At 42.8% G+C, this 23,355-nt stretch overlaps 1 protein-coding gene across 11 annotated transcripts in view; it reads left to right on the forward strand.

The window, feature by feature from the left end:
* Positions 1-23,355, forward strand: part of TNIK (TRAF2 and NCK interacting kinase) — a 1,364,982-nt gene that overhangs the window by 1,010,729 nt on the left and 330,898 nt on the right. For all 11 annotated transcript variants that reach the window (XM_069618746.1, XM_069618750.1, XM_069618745.1 and 8 more), the window contains exons 9-11: positions 3,237-3,315; positions 7,256-7,431; positions 17,142-17,208. In XM_069618746.1, coding sequence (XP_069474847.1) covers positions 3,237-3,315; positions 7,256-7,431; positions 17,142-17,208 — 322 coding nt within the window. The remainder of the gene's footprint in view (positions 1-3,236; positions 3,316-7,255; positions 7,432-17,141; positions 17,209-23,355) is intronic.

Raw genomic sequence — 23,355 nt, forward strand, 5'->3', positions numbered from 1 at the left:
GGCCACGGAATGAGCGGTGCCGGTAAGCGACCGGCACCGTTCTTCCGGGCCGCCCTATTACGAGGTCTGCAGCGGGTCCCGCTCTGGAATGCCTGGTCAGACCAGGCGTCCTTAGCGGGACCTGCTAGCAGACCAGGATGCTAACAACGGGCATGTCATTAACGGGCCTGTTGTTGGCATCCTCCCCATTCCCATTGAGCCCTATGGGGGCTCAAATGGGGATGTACAGCGTCCGGGTCCCGAGAATGGGAATTGCCGGGCCTGCCAAAGTCGGCATGGCCCAGTAATTCCCTATTCCTGGAAACCGGACCTGGTACCCCGTATGGGGGTAGCCATGCCACTGAAAGCAGCATGGCTACCTCCATACTTGTAATGAGGCCCATTTTGTTAGTAATGGTGCTGACCCTTAAGGTAAGTTGAGTGCCAATGACAACTGGGATCATTTGTATCAGTTGAAGCTAGGTCGCCTTTTAAGATTGAAAATCTATTTGTGAGTGGAATTGCTTCATTAATCACGAAGACCAATACATTAGCGCACGACTTGGTGGTATCTATATTTGGTAAATGTTGACTTGTGAAAGTCAGATTAGGGGTATACATTTCGACTGGAAAAGTGTAATTCTGACCTCCCTCTTGAACCATGGCACAAGTTATTCCAAATTGCAATAGATCTTTTGGGTCCAGGTTTGGTGAGATAAGGGTACCGTTTACTACACTAATTGGGTCCAATAATTGAAAGGTAACTTAGATTGTTTGAGTTTGGTAAGCTCTTTTTGGTCTTTGGAGCTTTTCTCATGTTGTTAGAATGGTCCATTTACTTTTGTAACTTCTGGGTTCCCGATGGTGGGGTCCAGGTTATTTAACAGGACCTCTGTGCCTTGTAGGAGAACATTAGCTTATTCAATTGATGGCATAGCTGTGTTTGAGCGCTTTTTCTGTTTTGGGTAGGTCAGGCCTGGACAGGATTTCTTCTTCTCTGCCATAATGTGACTGGTTGGCAAGACTCAGGGTGGGACGCTCTCACAAAGCACCAGGCCATGATTATGCGGAGAGTGCTGGAATGGCTTGAGGGACAGGCGGAGTCAGACACCCCTCCTCCCTAGGAGCTGTTAGAACAAGTCACATAATTGTAATGTTGGTACTACTTTTTCTTCTCTTACAAAGGGTAAGATGATGCACATTGTCTCCTGGGGCAATCCTACCGTTAGTACTCCTCTCCACCACTCGGTTGCTAGGCAGCACAACGGGTCACGCTGTAACTTCACCTTTTGAACTTCAGCCAACTTTGTATGACTCTGTTTGTTCTTATTACCCACTGGCACAACACGTCTTTATAGTCCTATATGTGTAATGATCAGATTATTCTACTTGGTGTAATAATAAATGGCTACATTCGAGAGGCAATGGCCAATCTTTTTAACATTGCAATGCCCAAGGGATCATGATATCAAGTAGATCAGCATGGTTGAGCACATGGGGTAGAGACAGAGGTATTGGGTCCTCTGATTAAAAAGAATGCTAGTGTAAAAATCCAACACATTTGGAGTGAGATCCTTGGATGTACCACCACTTTATGCGCAGACCATTCGGAGTACAACAGACAGAGCTGAGCCATTACCATAGCTCCATACTGACCAGTGGAAGTAGTGCAGGATCTGCACAAGCACCAGCTGTGAACCACTGATAATGTATTACCCGTCACATTTATTGGAAGTCGGAGAACATTGTCAAAGGGCCTAGCATTTCTCCATTGGGATCGATGCCATGATGCATCAAATCAATTGCCTACACTGTTCCCAGGATCAGCTTGGTGCACTGCAGCGCGTGAAGTACCCTTACATATTGTCCACCTCACCTTCATATGTTATTGCAAGGTTGCTCCTTGGATTCTGTACTTTTAACAACTAACTGGAACCAAGTATCTCTTGCAATATGACACACCATTCATACTTTTCCAGGTTTGCAATTCCTTTTGGACTTTGGGTCTAACATTTTAGCATTTAAGAAAGTGGGCTACACTATTCTGTGTCAGTTATTATACGGACAGTGGGCAAGCACTGTTGTTTCTTACCTTCTTTACCAAAGCTTGTGTGACAGGAGAATACTATTGACATGCCCAATATTTTTACATTAATAGCATCAGTAATCCACCATGGTGCAAATATGGATTTACCCTATGTTTTTCCGAGACCCATGTAAGAGATGGATGCTAATGGTAAGCAGTGGTTATGCAGATTTCTTTGTTGAGCAGCTGACATGGATATATTTTCTTCACAGATCCCATCATTGTTCTTTTCTTTCAGCACTGCTCTAGAGGTCTATGTTTCACTACCTTATCATTGTGAACGTGGTTCCTCCAGCTCCTGTTGCATGTTTTTATAATGGCTGCCCTCTCCTTTAAAAGAGCCAAGCTTTCCACACTAGACATATACCAACTTTGGGGCAGAATCCGCAAAAGCTCTCCTTGATAATGTGTTAGAAGTTGTAAGGACTGTCCATAGAAATGGATTGTACAATATATAAGAACTATTTAGGCACAAGAGGTTCTCTAGATGGCTTGTATTGCTAAATTGATCGTTTCACCACCTCTTAACTTGGCTTTCAGGTTCAAGATCAGCTCACTGGATATGTAATCTTCTTGGCACCATTATCTTGCCGTGCTCCGTAGCTGGCTTTATTGGTCTGCTTTGATTAAAACTTGCTACGCTCATGCAGCCAAGGGTCAATTATCTGATGGCCGACATTTTGACAGTAATTATCAATCTGGTGCAGTCTCGTCCCTTTGTTTTAACCAACATACATCTCTCACCAATGATTGAGTCTGACAAAATGGGCATATGCGTCATGTGTCAATGATAGTCACATTCTGTTTGATCCCACCTCAGAGAGCACGGGCGGCAGTATTTAAGTGTGGCTGCAGATCTTTCCTGTTGATCTTTAAATCAATTTTCTTTGTAAATGTACTTTGTCTTGAATGGCAGCCACCCTTCTATACTGAATTTCATTGAACTTTTAACCCAAAATGATGAGTACTTTAACTGGTAAGTAGGTTGATCTTTTTCTGAACTCTTAATTCTGTCGGTGCAGTGGGATTAGGAATTGACTAAAAATCTTTGATTCCTTGTTCCTTAGACCCTCTGTGGCCTAGGCAATTCTCAGTTTAGTGATAAAATGTGTTGTGGATGTCCCACAGACTTTCTGTCTAACACCCCGTTTTCCCTTTGTCTTTCTTTTAGCCCTGTGTGACATGCATCCAATGAGGGCCTTATTTCTCATCCCGCGGAACTCTGCTCCTAGATTAAAATCCAAGAAATGGTGAGCCATGTTTGAACATTTCACACATTCTTGCACAGTTGAAAGGTCAATGTGTTGAGTTTGGTTTAATCACATGCATCTAAAAATAACATTGTTTCAAAGGAAAACCATTCATGTTTAACTCCTTAACTGCTAAGGATATTTTTTTATTGGACTCTAATGGGAAATTATTATAAGGCCTGCCCACTCCAGCACTTAAGAAAAACTTGTTTCCCTTGCTTTTTTGTTTCTTAACAAATCAGTTATCTGTAGCTTCTCCATCATTGATGAGTGGGGTTCCAAGACATTGACCTTGTTTTTCTCAAGGAAACATAAAAGTGCCAGAGTCTCACCAAGTACCACGAATGAAAGGAACACAGAAAATGTGCTCGGTTCACTTGTGCTACCTTTAGAAATGCATGGGTCACTTTATTCTCAAAGGTCACCTGCACATTTCAGGAGGGGCTGTCCAGTGGTGCAAAGATGTGCTGTCCATCCCCCTTGCACACGTTAGTGTCCGGAGCGCGCTCCCGTCAGTAAAGTATGACTGGCTCTTGGCAAACACTTGGTTGCAGGGAGCGCTTTTCAGTTACAGTCCCTTAAAAGGCACTTCTTCTCAGTCAAATGCTCCAAAAAACAAGTGTGTCAACCGCCATTCAAACCTGATTATTGAAACCTTTCGGGGTGCAACCGATGAGGCCCTTCCCATCACTTCTGGCAAAAAAGGTTTTGATTATCTGTCCCTTAGTATTTTGTATATGAAAAAGGAAGGGGCATGCAGAGTTAAATATAGTTCTGTGCACAGGGTTACATTTTAATGCTAGCCTATAGGCGTTACGTTACATCACTGTGATTTACGCCGTGCACCACTGTCATTTGCATGGACTCCAGGCATGGCACAGCAATGTAAACAAAGGTGGTTCTACTCTTGGCCTGGTTCTTTTTAACTGCATTGCCATTTACTTGTTTGTACAGTGTTTTGCCTGTGCAGCTACTTTCTCCGCCATGTGCACGGCACGCCTCCACCTTCTCGGTGCCGGCATCACACACCGGGAAGTTTTATTTCTCTGCAAGTCGGCCTGGAGCACCGAGAAGGTGAAGGCATGCCGGTGAAGTAACTTTGATGAAAATGTTTTGGGGGGCAATGCATCTAGACGAAAGGGGCCCCTGCCAAATGAGGGGGACTAAATGAAGTTGCGGGGTTGGAGGGGGGCACCCTTGCACCACCACCTAAAATTACGCCCATGAGGCATACTTAAAAAAAGAAAATGTCGTGAGTAAATATTGGAATATATGCAGTCATTTGAAACCTGGTTGGCACCAGTGTTCTTTGTACGAATCCCTTTTTTTCCGGAAATTCCGCCATGCATAACTCAGCCATTTATTTCAAGGGATTAGGCCTGGCTGGGAGAATCTGAACTGAACTCAGGATTGGATTTAAATTGCAAACTATTCAAAACAACACCGACAGCCTGCTGAAGGAAAGCAGAACCCTGTGATAAATGCGCAGCAATGTGTGTGTTGCAACACTGCTCAGTGCCACTGTCCATGATGCACGAGAACTCAAATTCAGTCAGCGGATTCATCCTTCAATGAGAAGCAGCAGAAAACACACTTGCTTGAAAAGGAAGAATATCACTTATTATACTATTATATTACATTTTGTAAAGGAGGAGAAAAATACTCTTTTTGCCAGTAACTCAACTAATGCTTATTCTTATAATATTGGCGATAATGGCTGTTCCACTGCAAAAGATGAACCAAAGGTATTTTTATTATGTTCCCATAAGTGGCGCATGCTTGCTGTGCTAGGTGTGCCTACCTGTAGAGACCTGCAGATAGGGGTAAACAATTGTACCTTGATGATAAAAGCATCTTTTAGATCATACTGTACTGAATTTGTTTGGCTGTCTGGCCAACTCAGATTTTACCTGTTAAAAATCCTGGCAGCCATTTTTAAAAGTCCAGCAATTGCTGTTACTCAATTTCTGGAGCATCGTGTATATTTTGGTGTTTGCGATGCTCGATTTAGACCTTTGTAAGTGTGAAAAGTGCCTACTGGTAGATAATAGAAATTAAATGTGTAATTTGTATAACATAACATGTATTGTTCCCAATGGCTAGGCATTGTAATTAGAATTGGTCATTTATAACACACTTAATACCCAGAGGTTTCTAAGCGCGGGCCCGGGGATCAAACCTGTGTTGCTCCGCGTCATCTTGGTTCCAAGGCGAGTGGGTTGCCCCTGAGCTATCCTCCCGCGACCATTGTAAGAAAAACATAGACAAATAATTGCTGTATATTCTATGTAAAAGCAAAGTTGTCATTACTGTGCTTAATGCAGTAAATGTGTTTTTTGAAGTCAAGGACACTTTGATACTGTGTCCCAATTACTTATTTTAGTCAGTACAATGTGTGCCACAAAGATAAAGAGTATGAAGCTTCACAGAGCAGCCTTTGCGATACTTGCAGAGGCCTGTAAAGTCTTCCTTGCAAGCTACCCCTGTCTCCTGTGAATTTTCACAATTTATCTCCACCACTTATTGACATCTAAATAGTAGTGTCATTCTAAAACCACTGTGGATCACCCAGACTCAGGGTTTTGAGTGTTTTCGTCACATAAAAAACAATCAACTATTTATTTTTATAATGAGAGGTCTCTTCATTTTAGAAATTCATACATAAACAAACAAACATCACAGTGCGTATTGTAAAAATTGTACATTGCAAGGGTTTTATATAGAACCTCATTTCTTTTTGCATTTCATTTGGTCATACTTGTACATTTATTTTCAAAAGGGCTTATTAGCCTAAGTATACTCAATGCAACTTGGTCAGTGTTTTAGGGATGTTGTGTCGATGTGTTTCTGCCTATTTCCGTGGAATAAACCCCATCCTAGAGAAGGTTTTTTCTGAGGCCTTCCTCAGGACAGATGTTATTATTGGTTTCTTGTAATTCATAGATCTTTTAACCCTTAGTTCTTCCTTATTTCAGTAAAATCCGGAACAGGGACATCTGGAAAGGTTCCTTTTAATGGATCCATACATATTTGGTCTTTCGTGCAAACTGGTGCAGAAACCAATAATAACATCTGTCCTGAGGAAGGCCTTCGGAAAAACCTTCTCTAGGATGGGGTTTAGTCCATGGAAATAGGCTGAAACGTGTCGACACATTTGTTGCTGGTCCAATCCATTTAATGGCCACTGTAAAGAGGATGAATCGACTGTCTCTGTATACCTAAGTTTAATTTAATGAACGTTGCATTTATAAATGAATTGCACTGTCTCGCTTCAAGAAGAACATCATTTTGGCATCATGGAACTAGGCGTGGGCCGCCATATAATAAAATCGGGTCCCTTTTTCAGGATGTTCTCAAGGGGCACCTATGAGGAAAGATGCTAATAATATTGATTTTACATGGCAGCTATTTGCAGAGTCTTTTTACAATTTTAAAAACCCAACTACATTTTATGATTGCCGTTATCAGTTCCTGCCTTATTTGGTAGTGGATGAAAGGCTGCAGAAGGAGCAGGGGTGTACATTGCATCAACTGTTCTTATGCTATTGGCTTCAGGCTAGCCTTGAAATCTATAGTGCAGAGCCTAAAAACACTACACATTAACATGGACACTCCACACTCATGGGCTTGCACGCATATCAAAAATATTTGAGTTCCCTTTAGAAAACGGAGTACCAGTCGACCAGTTTCACTCTGGCGTGGAACTTTGTTGAGTCTGCTATTTACATCAGTCCAAATACACTTGTCTGTTGGGTCAATCAAAATGTAATAAAACATTTTCCATTAAGTAAAATATAACCATTCTGTTTCTATGATGCAGAACTGTGTGGTATGCTATGCTAGTGTGTTATAACCTGTGTATCTTTTCAAAAAGTGACAGTTGTTATCGACGAAGGTCTATCTTCTAAGTTGATTTTGCGTAAATGAATTGCTGTTTCAGGTCTAAAAAATTCCAGTCTTTCATCGAGAGCTGTCTTGTGAAGAACCACGGTCAGAGACCCGCCACGGAACAGTTGATGAAGCATCCATTTATCCGGGACCAGCCGAATGAAAGACAGGTTAGGATCCAGCTGAAGGACCATATCGACAGAACAAAGAAGAAACGAGGAGAGAAGGGTGAGTAAACAAGAAGCATAAAGAGGCGAGCCTGCACACTCATAGAAATATAACATTTCATAAATGTCAAGCCGAAAGTTTAATACTTCAAATGTTTCACTGTTGGGAGAAGTGGAGATTGTAGTCGGGCTGTTATTCCTGGTTTTGCAAGTTTCCATAAATCTGGTTGTGAATTGTCTGACTAAGAAAGCAAATCTTAGAGTAATGATCGGAAATACATTTGATGACCGATGGGCAATTCTCCATTTGTGGAAAGTTGATGTAAACATTGTAGGCAAAGAAAATCATTTGGATTGGTTGTGAAAACAAATCATTAAAATGAAATGTAATTGGAAAGTGAGAATGCAGTAGTGCAAGAGGAAAGATCAGGAGAGATTTTGATCTGTTTTGTTGGACTAGTTCTGCTTGTAGGCAATGCAATATCCGTGCCTTCAAACTGGAAAGTAGGGATTTTACGGTCATGTTCAGGATCTCAAGAGACCTTTGTAGCTGGTGCGGTCCCCTTGAAAGAGTTGTAGTATTTCAACGGAATAGTCATCCCCTCCGAGTGCTTCCTTCTCTAAACACCTCACCTATAACAACACAATACTTACAATTCTAAAACCATGGAGAGGCCACCATGTGCTACGGCTCAGCCCCATCAACACATATGGATACAGAGGGATCAGTTGGAACTATGAATTTAATACTCAAGTGACACCAAGGAGTATGCAAGCAAGAGTAAAGGTAAAATGCTGTAATGTTTCGGAGACCAGGAAGGTAAGTAAATCAGACAATCATTTGATGCATGGAAAATAAAATCCTATATACATGCTGACAATAGCATAGAAAATCCAACACAGATGCTTGCTTTCTGGATGAATGGCTTTACTGCTCATGCTGCTGGGTGACTAGAAGCAAACTAAGTAAGGACGGGCAAGGACCAGACAATAGCTACACGACCCTAGATTAATGCTTGTTTGGAACAACCAAATTAACAAGCATAATGAGTCGAAATCATTTTGTAGGTTTGATCGACACTTTCGGCAGTGCTTGAATATAAATGTGAACAATCCTTTTGAAAGCTGATCAGTCGGTACTTTGTATAAAGTGTTGACCATGTTACTGATTGGAAATACTGTAAACCATCTGTCAGCCAGCAGACGAGTCATAGAAAATCGATAAGTCTACTGCTACCTCCAGCCTTCTATCCTAGGCTGGAGCCATGTGTGGCAAGTATCTGAACCCGCAAACCCATTAGGGAGCAAACCGCAAGTCTTTCAGTCATCTATTGCATTCTGTATGGGATCTACTTGAAAATTTGGCAAGTAGGATAACTGATGGAACTACTTGGAAACTCTGTTAACTAAAAATGTCTTCTTATACAAATATACCCCTCTTTATGGGACTATGCAACGTTCCTGTAACTGAGGATATTTCAGAAATGTGTGAGATCTGCTGCTTTCAAAGCCCACTGGCTAGTTAACCACTCTTCTGTAGTTTGAGAGACTGGAAGCCCAACCTCACATGATGTTCCAGATTGTGATCCATCCATTGCAGATGCTTGGCTCTTTTATTTTTAGTTTCAGAAAGGTGCCCAGTCAGGACTAGAAGACAACCCTGGATTAAACAAATCATGTTAACTATGCCCAGGAAAAAAGGGGTGCATAGAACGCATTTTCTCTCCTAACCTGCTAATGCAAGTCTTTTAAAAGAATGAGCCGCATTACAAGTTTGGTGATATCTGGGTGTTAAATCCGCCCAGCACCCCCAAACTCTGTTACCGGTACCACCACTTGGTCAGACGGTATTACAGGTAGTGGTGTAAGTTCCGATTTTTTTTTTAGTCTTAAGGACTCAATGGGCTTTTTTGGTGGAATTAGCGCAGCTGTAATTTCGCATCAAATCAGCAGAAAATCAGCAGATTTACCTCCAGCTCAGAGCTGGAGGTGAAACCTCCAACTTTCTGCCCAACACATAGTTGCGGTAATGCGGTGGTATACGGTAATACCGCCCCATTTAACGTGCACCGCCCAACTAGTAATGATGCCCATAGTATTGGTTGACATTATAACGAGAAACACCAAAAATCCTTGGTTAAATAGAGACAGCCACCGTCTCCCAATGACCAGCCCGGTGTTCCTCCTTTCTGAGCCTGATCACCTCACCCTCATATTGCAAAATGTCACCACTCCATTCTTACCATTTTCTGCAAAGTGAGATGCATGAGAACGAAAGGCACTCTCCTCTTTTAGCTTTCTTTTGATTCATGACATTGATGAGGACTTTTAGAACATGATTATAGAATTGTTTCAGCAATTTATAGGAAACAATAGTGTGAATGAAATAGTGAAGTTAACTGAGAAAAGTGGGCAGCGGTTTGTCCCCTTACAGGCCATGCTGAATTTTGTCCGGGCTGTGTCTGCCTTTCATCCTTATGCAGGTGTGTAAATGAGTACCACTTCCTAGGGTAACAGTAGTATATGCTATTTACAATGCAATCTATCTACTGCAGCTTCCAGTGATAGAGAAGTTTACTCCTTGAGAAACATAGCTTTAAGACAGTTCTGGAATTTTCGAAGTGGTTTGTGAGAGCGTATTGAGTTCGCTGGTGAGGTCTTGCTAGCTTCTTTGGACAATCCGTAGGAGGCCAAGGTTCCCCCCAAAACAAAATTATTTTTCATAGTTCCATAGTATCCGAGTCCCCAAACAAGCATTCCATATAAGAACCATAGTCCTAACAAGAAGGACCAGCGCGCCCCCCCCCCCCAGCCTTCTTCACTGTGATAGGATGCGCTCCCAGATATCTCCCGCCTCAGCATCTGAATGCAAGTCGGGTTTAATGTGCTTTTGTGGTTCTTCCGTAACACGGTTCTCAAGCATTTGACTGACAAGAGGACATTTCAATTAGTAAGGTCGGCATTTGTTAAGAAACGGCCAGGAACAATTAGACTAATTAAATATGTAAAGGAAGCCTAGATTAATGAAGAGTACTCTCTGCCTGTAGCTACCGGCAGACTGTGGACATGAGCAGCTATTGAAACATGTAGTAAAGCTTCTGATTCTGCGGCACTGTGCTCTGCCTGCTGTTGGCGGGTGCCCCTGGGAAGTGGCGAGAGAACACCGGGCACCATTGAATCCATAACAACCTTTTGCCTCAAATTCTGCAATTCATCTAAACAGTCAAGTGAGGTGAAAAGCCAAATTCCCAGGCACTCGATCTTAGTACAAAAATTGCAATTTATTTAAAAACCTGTTGTCAGAAAAAGCTCTAGAGCAAAACATGGACCAAGAGAACGTTAGTTTCTGAGCCAAAATTTGACCACCGTGTTCCATCCTCTTGCAAGGACTCAGTCAATTTTTGACCTCACTTGACTGATTGGATGAATTGCAGCATTTGGTGAAAAGGTTGTTTAGTGATATAAATGAGTGCCTGAGGCCAAATATTTTCTAGCACTCCTGTGTCACTGCGGGTGGGAAGTTTCCCACCACTGCTGCCACCACCCATAGCTGCTCCCCAAAGTGTCGACAAATTTGGGGTTACCCTACAGCTCACACCTGCTCATTGTGGTTGATGGATGCACTGACTATCAGCACTTCAACGTGAGTCTGAGACAACACGTGCCAGGGATGGGCCCTGGCAAACACCCCCACAAATGGAAGCACTGCTCCTCGCACAGAGAACACGATTAACAGTTTTTGAAAAACAGTTGTGTTTTCTCGTTAAAAGGGCGGTATGAGACGAGGCACTAATATATGTCTAAATCTTTGTCTCTTCCCCTCCCTTTTATCAGAAGAGCAGCTGTCCAGTACTCCTTGAGAAAGGATATGTTTCATCCTTGCCGTGAGATAGGTCAGCGGGTTGAGCGCTCGCGGCTGCGATCTCAGCATGATCTGCAGGTCGCAGGTTCGAATCTCGGCAAGGCCAACTCAGCCTTTCATCCTTCCGAGGTCAATAAATGAGTACCAATTTCAGTTGGGTGATATTGTATGTAAATATGTGCTCTGTAAAGCGCTTTGAATAAAGGTGCTATATAAATAACACAACATTATCATTATCCCAAAAAGCCTGACCAAACCTTCGAAAACACTGAAAATTCCTTGCACGCAGTCTATTCATCAAAGAGTGGGCTCTGGGGAGTTGCCCAAACTCAGTATTAACTTGTGTGGAAAGGGGGACACTAGGGGATGGAGTGTTCTGGCCGCTACCTGATGTGGCCCCCTGGGTGATTGGAGATGGACTCAATGAAGACTTGCCCCTGTCAGAGAAAGGTTGCCAAAGTCATTCCCAGAGTCAGTCACTACATTCGGCTGGCACCAGTTCATTGACCAGAGCCGGGAAAAAGGAGGCCAAAGGAGCAGGGACGTCCTTTGGGGATTACTAGGGGGGGTCTTCCTTGCTACCCCTAAAATATAAATATATCTATATGTATATATATATATATATGTATTATATATTACATGGACGCGCTAGCGTCCATGTAGTTATGGTTAAGTTGGTGTTTCCATAGGAAGAGCATTTTTTGGGTTGCTTATAACTTCGCTCCCTCTGGACGAATCCTCACCAAACTTTGAAATTAAAAAGTATATGGCCCACTCTGAATTTGTTTGCAAAGTTTGGAGAGGTTTGGTCCAGGGGGGGCAAAGTTATAGGGGGGTCCCAAAACTTTTGTTTTTTCCGCATAGACATAATGGGAAAAAACTTTGCGCACGCCTACAGCCCAAACCGCTGGACGGATTTACACGGCAGGAGCGGGGGCTTGGTCCCGAAAGCATGCTTTTGCAAATTTGGTGTAAATCCGTCCAGTAGTTTTTTTTTTAAAATGACCAAAATATAAGGCAAAAAAATTAGTGATATCTCTGTTCGCTCCAAGGACGGACTTCCCGGTTCAATGACATTTGTGATGTCATCTTTGATGTCCTGGGTGTTAGTGTTAGCAGTGCACGGCGGCGCGAGTTATGGTTGCTTATCTTACCATAACTGCCGAATTTCAGGGGGTTTTCGGTTTTACTTTGAACCATAATGTCCATTTTAACAAAGTTTTTTCACTGAATATATATATATATATATATATATATATATATGATATATTTATTATTTAATTGTCATTTGGCTCTTTGTTTCTGGAGTGGATGGCTTTCTTGTCCAGGCCTCTAAAAAGAAAAGAAAAATGGGGTTCCACATGTGTAACACTTTGAGTAGTGACCTTAAATAACAAAGAATGGGAATATACAATTATTTGTCTTTATTGAATTCAGTACAATCATTATTTGCTAGACTCATTCAAGGTTTATTTCACGCTCACTTCAGGGGCGAATCACAGATTTCGTCTGTTCTTAAACACCTCAAATTCACAATGCAGACAAAAACACCTCAAATTCACAATGCAGACAAAAACTGCTAAAAAGCATTTACAGTAGAATAAGCACCCATTTCGGACTATATATTTTGCTTTTCGCAAGTTTTAGTTATAGCATGTGTTTTTCTGCTGTTGTCTCTTTTACAATCATCACAAGACATTCCATCTCGGTCTCCTCATTCACTTGACAAAATTCATCTGCTTAAAATCTTGTGTCGATATGTTTGACCATAGCACATAAGTTAGCCCTTGATGTCATTGTGCCATAATTAATGCTTTGTTGTAATGTGTCTGTCTTTCCTATATGCATGGGATGCTGTTCAGGATGTTTGTTTGCATGTATGAGGTAACGAGTGCCCAGAGTACAGGATGTCATGTGAGTGCGCTGCTCTCCCTGCAATACTCTAAATTCTTTAATACGCAGTTATGAACTCTGCCAATGGTATGCATTTTGCCAACCTCCAAAGCCTGAAAAGTAGATCCACGCAGGCTTGACATATGGCCAACTTTGCACCAGACCTGCAGATGAATTGGCCTGCTGTTAAATCTCACTTACCAGTTTTATGGTGTCCACTACAGAGTGAAATTTGCTTTCTGACATTGAGAACATTCAGACATGTAATTGCTCATGTTACTGTAGCCGGTAAGATAGCTATAACCGGTAAAATAGCTCAGTGGGTTGAACTGTTGCTGCTGAGATGTGTGTGTGTGTGTGTGTGTGTGTGTGATCTGTAGGTTGCAGGTTCGAATCCTGGCAAGGCCAAATCACCCTTTCATCCATCTGAGGTTGCTAAATGAGTACCAACACAGGTAGGGTGATATTTTATGTATATGTGTTCTATATAAAGCACTTAAGCGTAAGTGCTATATAATAACACATTATCATTTGGCCTTGGACGTCTGCTTGCATTCACAGTAATTTGGTAATATGTGCCTATATCGACACTGATATTAACGTTGCATATGGTGATCATTCTTGTATGAAATGTATATCACATTACCGTGATATCATAACCATATTTTTCGTAGTGTACTCACTGACAATGCTATGTGATTCCACTTCCTGTCATGGGTAAAAGGTTGTGTTCCATCGCCTGCCGTGATGTCACTTTGGGGTGGGGTCAAATGACATCACTTACTGTGATGTCATCAGAGGTCAAGGGTCGTGTGATGTCACTTCCACTTCCCCAGACATTTTGGTCAAATGAAGTCCCTGTAAAGGAGATGATTTTATATGATGCGCACAAAGCACAGAAACATGCACAGACATCAGTAGTCCGAGAGAGTCATGGGAGATTGGCATCAAGAACAATCCTGTACAATCTCTCACCCGGTAACTCCCTTTACCAGAATACAGCAAAAGCAAGCACATAGGCCCGCAGTTTGAATATAGGTAATAAGCAGTGGGCCACGAGAAGGCAACCACTACATTTCTTCTGCAATGGGATATTGAGCAGGATAATGAGCTAGCCAACATTCTGGTTGGGAAGCACAGTGCTTGATGATTTTCTTATTGCAAATACCTTGGTTCAGCTACTAAGTAGGCACAATGGATTGGGCGCAGGAGTGTAAATGCGAGCCACCAGAAACCAGTTCAATGACTGGAGCTGGTGTGATATTCTCTCTAGTCTTCAGGTCCAGGGTCAGCTGAGCTGCCTTATTTTTAATACATCAAGCCTTTTGGGAGCCCCAGCTATCCAGCTAGTCCATGCGGGAGAGGACCGTGGCATGGGATTGGCCACCTCCACTTTGCGAAACCTATTTAACAGAGGCAGGCTATGTTTCAGCATGTGGCTTGATCGTGTGATTTCCTTGTAGTATCCTGTATATGAGGGGCAAAGGAAACAGGTCATCAAAAGTAATGCCCACGTTTTTTCAACTGCTACACAGGAGGGGGCAGCACCCATGGCTGTAGGCAAAACAGGGGGGGTATGGGGTGACACATGTAAATCTGTTTTTGAGGAGTTAATGCATAGCCAGTTGTCAGTCATCAGTATTGTCCAGACAACAGAGCTAGTAGCTGAATCTTGAGTAGGAATACTGAACTCGGGGTCCTTAAATCAGTAATATGTCATGCAATGATGGGATGCGGAATAACTCTTACACAAAATAATAAGACTGACTGTTTTATTATCAATTGTCTCAAACAGCAAGTTACAAAGGACAGTGACGGATGTCGCACAAGCTCTCAATTATTTTGCATAAAAAACATTTATATACTAGAAATGTGTCATACATGACGTTATACTACGTGGCAAACGTAGTATAAATCTATGTGGGGGTTGTGGTTGGCCTAAGGGGAACATCTAAGTATACTTTCTATATAGGGGCGGGTTGTGATTGGGTCTCTACAGTCAGGTGGACAATTTATGGCCACCCCTAGTGCAAGTCATCTTCAACGGTTATTAAGTACACGGTATACCATTGCCTCTCAAACTATAAGGCCCTTTGTTATATGGCCCTCTACAATTGGTTGGCACGCTTGTGCCCTTCTGGAAGATTCAGCTCACTAGCTGCATGTAAGCTGGTATTCCAGGTGTCAGTGGGTGGACTAGACTGTGTCTCCCCACCCAAGTAGCCCAACATCTCTCATCGCTCATGCCTTCTGCCAAACAGATTGTCTTTGAACTTGGCCTTGCAAGTATCCTTGCTCCTGGAAATATAAGAGTACAGGCACACGCTGTCGGAAGTCTAGAGCAGCATTCCCACCTTTTTATTTCTATGCATAGCCTACGTGACAGGAGAACGTATTTCGGCCTTTTTGCAGCATTTAATTGTCTTGAATTAATAAACTTGCCACTCGTGGTGTTCTTTCTTTGTACCTTAACATGGGCTGATTCAGCGTCTCACATTCACTGTTCTTTAAGGATAGATAACCAGTTCTTGGCCACTCCATCCTTTGACACCAGGCCAGACAGCTCTCCAGGCCTTTCCATGCCCTTAGCTTCATGTTGCTGCGACACAGCTTTCCGATCCTTCCTTCTCCTTGGGTCGGAGTTTACTAAATATGTGACACCGATGTCCAGCTTCTATATAATGGCGGCACAGCCTGCAGTCTTTTCAGTACGTATAGCTAGCCCTTAAGGTTACTTAGTCTACTTGCGTTGCTGCATCTGTACAGTTAAACGGCTTGCATTTACTGCAGTGCTCTTCATACGTGCAATCTTCATTCTGCATATGAAAGTTCCCTCGATTCTTTATTTCGTCATCAGATTCTATAAGGTCCATACATTCTCTTCAGCCACCCTTCGCAGTGCGCCAGCCTTATTTCTTGTGACATCACCAATGTATCTTTCTCTCATCTTCATATTCCTTCGGGGATCTCCTGCAAGATCATATAGGGTTTTCTCAATGGATACCTTTTCTCGAAGGCTCTCTCTGTAATAGACCCGATCACTGGTGTCGTGCATGTTGCAATCTGACTTCCAACAAACAGGAAGTATGGGGCGGGACTTCCTGCAGAGGCATTCAGCTGCTCCTCTGCAGTACCCTGCTTGACACTTACCCTCCTCCGTTGCAATCAAATTGTCCCATTAGGTCACACTCACTTGCAGATCGGCATAATACAAGCGCTGTCAACGACTCTGAAATACCCAGTGTAGGTCAAAGGGATGGTGCCAAGATTAACCTGTGCTGTGTGGGAACGTAGTCGGATACTGCACTTTTCTGTACTCTGGTAGGTGGAATGGGAGGGAAAGTAGAACCATCAAAATAGACCAGAATGGGACTTGAACCCTCCAACTCATTGTTGTTTATTTTGTGTGTGTGTGTATATATATATATATATATATATATACATATATATATTTATACCCTGATAGTAATACCTGCTTTCGCCTACACATGACACTGCTCGATCAGTTTTTAGTAAAAATGTACCTTGCTGTTGCCAGTCTTATTGTAATATGAGATGTGAAGAACTGGAGAACACAGTCTGTGGTCTAAACTGGGTAAATGAATTTGATTTCTTTATTAATTCTCAAAGTTAGATCCAGAAAAGTGGAGAGGTGGCTGATGAGCCAGAATGCCCTAGTTGATGTATTCCACGTTTGTGTTTGGGGGTTGCCATCAGAGAGACATGCCTGCTATATTTGCAGTGGAGCTGTTTTTGACCTCTGTGATATTGCCTCAAGAATTGATTTTTTGGGCATTGTTTAGTAGCTGGATCAATGTGAAACAAATGCCTTTTCATATCCCCATAGCCCCCCATTCCAAAATGGTCTTGAACAGCCATGGCCATTAGTTTGTTGTGGTGCTCCGATGCTGTTTAATCCAAAATCATTCATCAAGCAAATTGCCAATTTCATCTGACTGGCATCTTACGTAGTGCTGGTGTCCGCTAAGAGCATTAACCTGACATGCTTCTTGCAGATGAGACGGAATATGAATACAGCGGGAGTGAAGAAGAGGAGGAAGAAAATGATTCCGGAGAGCCAAGGTAAAATGCTACTTTCTCTCATGTGATCATAATTAAATCTCCATTAGACGTTACATGAACTGTACTCTGCAAATTACATATTGCATAAAGGACAAGGATGCATTGACCCTGTAAGACTGAAGAATGTACTTTAAAGAAGAGTACATCTTGTCCTGCTTAATATTAAGACTGCAGAAAAAGTGGTCATTTTGATTTAAGAAACATTTGTCTATTTTGTACAAACATGTGATATTTGTATTTCAGCCCCCTCTGCACCCAAAAGAACATATTGATTTACTAGATACACGAAATGAACTTTGCAATGCACTGGACTTGGCCCATGTGGAATTCAAGCACCAATATAATGTGACAATAGGCCTGGCTCGGGTCAGTGTGAGACTTGCAGACAATTGTATGATATCCTATGGGGCAAACTCAGCAGTCTTGTGAGTTTAATATCTATGATCAACGATGCCCCCTTGCTACAGGAATTGAAAAGTTCAGGCAGGATTTAAATAATATAAATCCACAACTAACTGCCTTCCAGAGGGCTTCCCTCTTGCATTGTATTTTCCCTGGGGGTCAGAGATTTTAGTATGTTAATCTCCACTACACTAATTTTATCCAGACTTCCCGGGGTGTATCTTTCCAAGATGAAGCACTTGGCTTTTAGAATCTACGTTTTCGTGATCATGCAGCTTTATTTTCCCCAGCACAATAAACTATCGCCTCGAGAGTCTCTCCTTTTTAGTACATAATCCTCTTTCCATAAAAGCATATCTGCATTATGCTTCTCTGTTTTCTAGTCCATCTTTGTATGACTCTAGTCTAGATAAACAGACCACATATTCACTCTGCTGCGGTAATCTAACAATCTAACATGAGCCATAGCAATCATCAACCAGCGAACATGTGGAGGTCTGCTTGGGCTGCACAAGCGCACCTCTTGGTGCTGGGAGGAATACACACGACTAGGCATGTTGTCCATTGCAGACAAATAGTACAAGAAAGAAGTGAGAAGATCCAAGAGAAACGTCAATGGTGGAAAAGTTGGAAAAACAAAACAAAACTTTATGGGAAAATAACATCCATAAGAACGCGGCACAGGAACATCATAGCATTTTGACTGAGGTTTTGAGTAGATCATTTCATTATCGCTAATGGAGCATGGAGCGTGGTGTTTCGTTGCCGTGTGAGTTTCGTGTAGCACAACGAGAAACTTCACATGGGTCTTTTTTTTGTATCCCTACTAGTTTCGTGCAGCAGCACGATAAACGTTGTTCCGGTCTTTATCGATCCGTGGTAGTGTCGTGCAGTTGCATGAGAAACTTTGCATGGTTTTTTCCAACCATGCTTGGTTCGTGCAGCGGCACGAGAAACTTTGTGCCTCTCTTTTTAATACATGCTAAGTTTGCGCAGCAGCACGAGAAGTTTGCATGTTTCTTCGTACGGTTGTAGGCTCATGCAACGGCACGAGAAACTTTGTGCCACACTTTTTGATCCATGCTCTGTTCGTGCAGCAGCACGAGAAACCTTGTGTGACTTGTTTCAGTTCGCGATACGGCAAGAGAAACGGTGCACTGCTCTTTTCGGTATGTGGGATGGCCAAACAGATGATTGTGGCAAAATGGATTGGAATCTTACAGATTTCACTTCCCTGGCTGGAGGAACAGAATGTAACAATATTGCCCAGCCCTAGTTTCTAAACAGCTCCAAGCTCATACAGGAGAGCATTAGATGCTTGGAGACTGGCAGTCAGGGTTCCACCCTAACCGAGACACTGAACTCGCCCTCCTGGAAGGGATGGAAAGCTTTCTCCAGATTTTATATCGGGACAAGACGTAACTCCTTATGTTGCTGGATCCATCAGACTGAACCTGAACCTCGTCCTTTTACTGTGCTCCAAAATGGTCCTGTATATCGCTCTCGCTTAGAATGTATACCATACACTCTTGCACAGTCTCCTTGCAGAACTGGGCACTATATGCCAACATTTTGCTCATGACACATAGATCCTTTGCTCGGAGGAAGACTATGATACCAACATCCCCCATATACATGCTATTTTGGGGTTACCTTAGAAATCAATAGGGGAGAAACCTCTTGGGTTGTATAAAAAAAAGACATACATTCTGATGATCTCTCCTACCTACTCCCTGCCCACGTTCATGGCCATAGGCCCTAAAATTACAATATCAAGTTCCCTGTACTGATACAATATAATGTGAAAACATTAGTAGTAGTTATTGCAGAGTAGGACATGTGTACACAAACGTTTGGGCACCGGCCGTTTCGGTACAGCACTTTAGGCACACTTACCCTTTAGGCGTGGTGGCGTACAGGGCGCAGGGAGCGATCAGCTCCATTACTGTCCTTAAATATATTATCATCCAGAACAACTAATAAATGTGGTGTTAAGGATGACAGAATATTTAAGGAAAACAGGGCCGACACTGTAAATGAACACTCCATTCACTTAAAGTGAAAACTCCACTCTCGCATATTTTGCTGTCACACGAGGCACACAGCAGCATATTATGTGTGAATAGAGTGTTCTGTTAGAAGCTTGAGGGTATCCTACCACCTACTCCCATTGGTGTCCTCTTCTCGGGTGTCCAGGTAAAGGCCATCACTTTAGGATCCTGACCCTGGGGGTGGAGAAGCAAGGGAGGATCACTGGGTGGAGGGTCCTTGGGAATTAGGGAGGATATCACCAGTCAAGAAATTGTTTCCCCTTTTCCCTTCAGAAAATCAACCTCACCCTCCCTCGGCCTTCATGGGCTATTGTAAATCATTTCCCATAATTTCCCCGCATTCCACTCACTATGGCCCTGGGATGAGGAAGAGGCGACTAGGAGTAGTGAACACTAGTAAGCCATTTCACCACTCTAGTACTGAGGTGAGGAAGAGGCCTGCAGAGTATTGTAAAGGTCAAGCATGTCTCGACTACTCCTCTAATTGTAACCAGGCAATTGCAATTTGGAACTCAAACCTGCAACCTGTCAAGTGGTTGCAGGTGTATAAAAAGGGAGGAGACCAGCAGCAAAGGGACCAGCAGGGAATCATCTGTGTGAGGAGGCAGCCGTGGTGAATCCTGCAGGTGAGCCAGGATGCTCGCAGATGATTTGAAGAAGCTATGGAGCCAAGGGCCAGGCGGGGACAAAAGGCGGCCAGAGGTGTGGAAGCCTCATTTGTTGGCGGTGCTCAGCCAGAGCTGCGGACGCAGAAGAAAGGTGACGGACATCGTTCACAGAGCAAGGATGGAGCTGTGAGATCTGAGAAGAAAGTGAAGTTCGAGTGGCGCACGCGTTTGAAAGCAAACGTGTCGGCGAAGACTGAATCGAAAGCACAGCCGCCTGGAGGAGACGCCAGGGACCGGTGAGTGTAGTGGGGAGAGCACTCCAACCGGGGAGCTCCTGGGGCTGTGTGAGAATTAGATGCAGAATGAATGGGAAAGCCTACGCCCGCTGAAATTAACCCAAAGTAATGGTTTGAGAGGGAAACTCAAGAACAATGTAATATGCAAGCGGCAGTGAAAAGTCACAACAATTGAATACTGAACTAAAGTGTGGCTTTTGGCAAAGGTTTGCCTTGATGACAAGTATGTGTGAAATTCCAACATTACCTATTGAAAGCAAAACACAAGTCATATGAAGCATTAAAGAAAGCAAGTATGGAAGATTGCAAGAGCACAAAAGTAAAGTGGTGAAGGAAGAAAACCATCTCAAATATATGAACATATATTATGACAAGGTGAAAAGACTGGCAAAGGAGAAAACACAATGTGGTAAAGCCAAGAAGCCGACAAAGAGAATCCAAGTGAGTGTGAACGCTCACACAGGTACAGATACAGAAGAACCTCTGTGGGCTAGAGAGCCTAGGGTTCCTGGTTGCACAACCTGTAATGGGTGGATCGCGTGGTCTGACAACTGCGCCTAAGCTAGTGTACCCAACCTGTGAAAGCCAAAGAGGTAGCTGAAGTGAAACAGCAGAAAGCAATCTGATTGGACTGTTAAGAACCCGGAAAGAGTATAAAGGAGGCCTGGAGCTGCTATTGAATATTGAAAAGGTGAGAACAAGTGCAAGTGGCATTGATTTGAATTTGGGAAGGGAACCCCAAGGTTTTGTGTAACACTCTTGAACTTGGGAGAGGGAATCCCGAGACTTTTGCGGAACTATTATGAACTTGAGGAAGAGGAGCCGATTAATAAGGCAGGCGCTCGAAGAAGCTCAGAGCTTTCTTTGGAACACAATTTATTGTATTGCTGATATCCCTACAAATTGTTTTGCTTTAGTTGTGAGGGCTAGTATAGGTTTTGGACACAGACAGATTTTTAAGTTGAACTTTCTCACTTTTCTTAGTTTCTTTAGGTAGGGAAATCACACCTTAAGGATAGGGCAAGTTAGTTCTTCAACCACCCTGACATTTCAGTTAATAAAACATTTTTGTTTAAACTTTGAATCTTTTGTCTGTGTCTAACTTCATGATGCCTTCACAGATCACACTTTACTTAAAATGACTGGAGCATGCATTTACTGGGTATGCCATGCATTCCTCAAATATACTTTAATGTTAAATGCCACATTTATTAGTGTTTGGGATGGTTTGCCAGTATACTGCTGGTAATTCCGGTGGGATACCGGCCATCAGACCTACCGCTACCAGCACCTGATAGGTGCCAGAAACAGTGCTCATTCCCCATTCCATGGCGTCCCAGAGGACCCCATGGGGGGGCATTGCCATTATTACCATTAGTGATGCCAGTAATACGCCTGTTATTTTGCCAGTGGGGTCCCGAGTTGGAGGTAAATCATTCAACCCCCACCGGTAAACTGGTAGGTGGGTGGTGCATGAAAAGTGACGGTTATGGAATTACTGCCACTTTTCCCATACTGCCAGACTTATAATGAGGCCCAGATTTAAGAACATGACTGGCACCCAAACACTTGCTCCGAAAGAGTGCGCACTGCAGTTATCGCTACAGCTATGACTATGCAGGCAAATACCATTATTAGTTCTGCAAGCTATTACAGAATGCTGCTAAGAAAACTACCATCAGAAGCCATTATTATACCAAAAAAACGTAATAACTGTATTTCCCTGTATGTCAGCATTACACAGCATAATCTTCACTATCTGCGGGTATTACAAAACATAGTGACATGAATAGATACTAATATGCATGGACCTAATCAGATCTCTCCTGTGCTGAGGAAAATGCACTGGCTTAAAAGTTGCTGACCCTTACGCACAAAGCTCTTTAAAGTTCAGCACAGCTTGAGTTGAACATTTGCCTTAAATGGCATGCCTTCTCTACCCTCCGAGTCAGGACCCTGAATACCATAGTGATCCCAAATGTCCATAGGCCAGGTTATTTGGCAGGTCCTTCTCTGTTCTAGGTGACCAACAATGGAATGCATTAACTGAGTTGATTGGCTGTACCGAAGTTCTCTATTCTTTTAGAGACACTATTAAGACCCTTCTTTCTAGTTGTCATTTTAGTCTGATCTTTTGTTCCCAATACGTTGGACATTTTAGTTAGGTTAGATACCCTAGAGTTTTAGCACTTAAATCAAATACAAATACAAAGGTATGCAGAGCCGGGCACCTGAACAGATTGTAAAATCACATTACAAAGCCATCCAACACTGCTTTAATCCAGATCATTGATTGTCCACATCTGACTGTGCCAAGAATGATCCAAAAACCATAGGAATCGGCTACTGGATGGCGGCGGCAATCTTCCAGGGTTCTCAGCCGGCAAGAGCTTCTAGTTACCGGCAAAGATTTAAGTAGACAACAACTGCCCGGGCACACTAGTACCTGAGCCTGCTGGCCTACTACTTGCTCCCCAGTTCATGCCACATCCTGCTGTAGTTTTCAATGGGTTTTATCACTAAAGCCCAACATTAAGTCAGGGCCTGCTACAATCAATGTCATAGCAGGGTGAGGAAATCATCTGCTGTCCTGCTTCCATACCAAAAGCTATTTAGGTCTCAAGTTGCACCCCGCTGGCCTCATATGTAGTTGGTATGCTACGTTTGGATATCAGCATCCAGTATTTGGAGCTCATGCAATAATAAGGAAAAGATATTCCCTAAAAAGTGCGCACTCTTAGCCATAGAAGTGCCAGACTGCTCTTATTCTTTTATCTTTTCATATATTGT

The sequence above is a fragment of the Ambystoma mexicanum genome, chromosome 10 (genome assembly GCF_040938575.1).
Source record: "Ambystoma mexicanum isolate Mex_15411 chromosome 10, UKY_AmexF1_1, whole genome shotgun sequence".
Lineage (NCBI taxonomy): Eukaryota > Metazoa > Chordata > Amphibia > Caudata > Ambystomatidae > Ambystoma > Ambystoma mexicanum.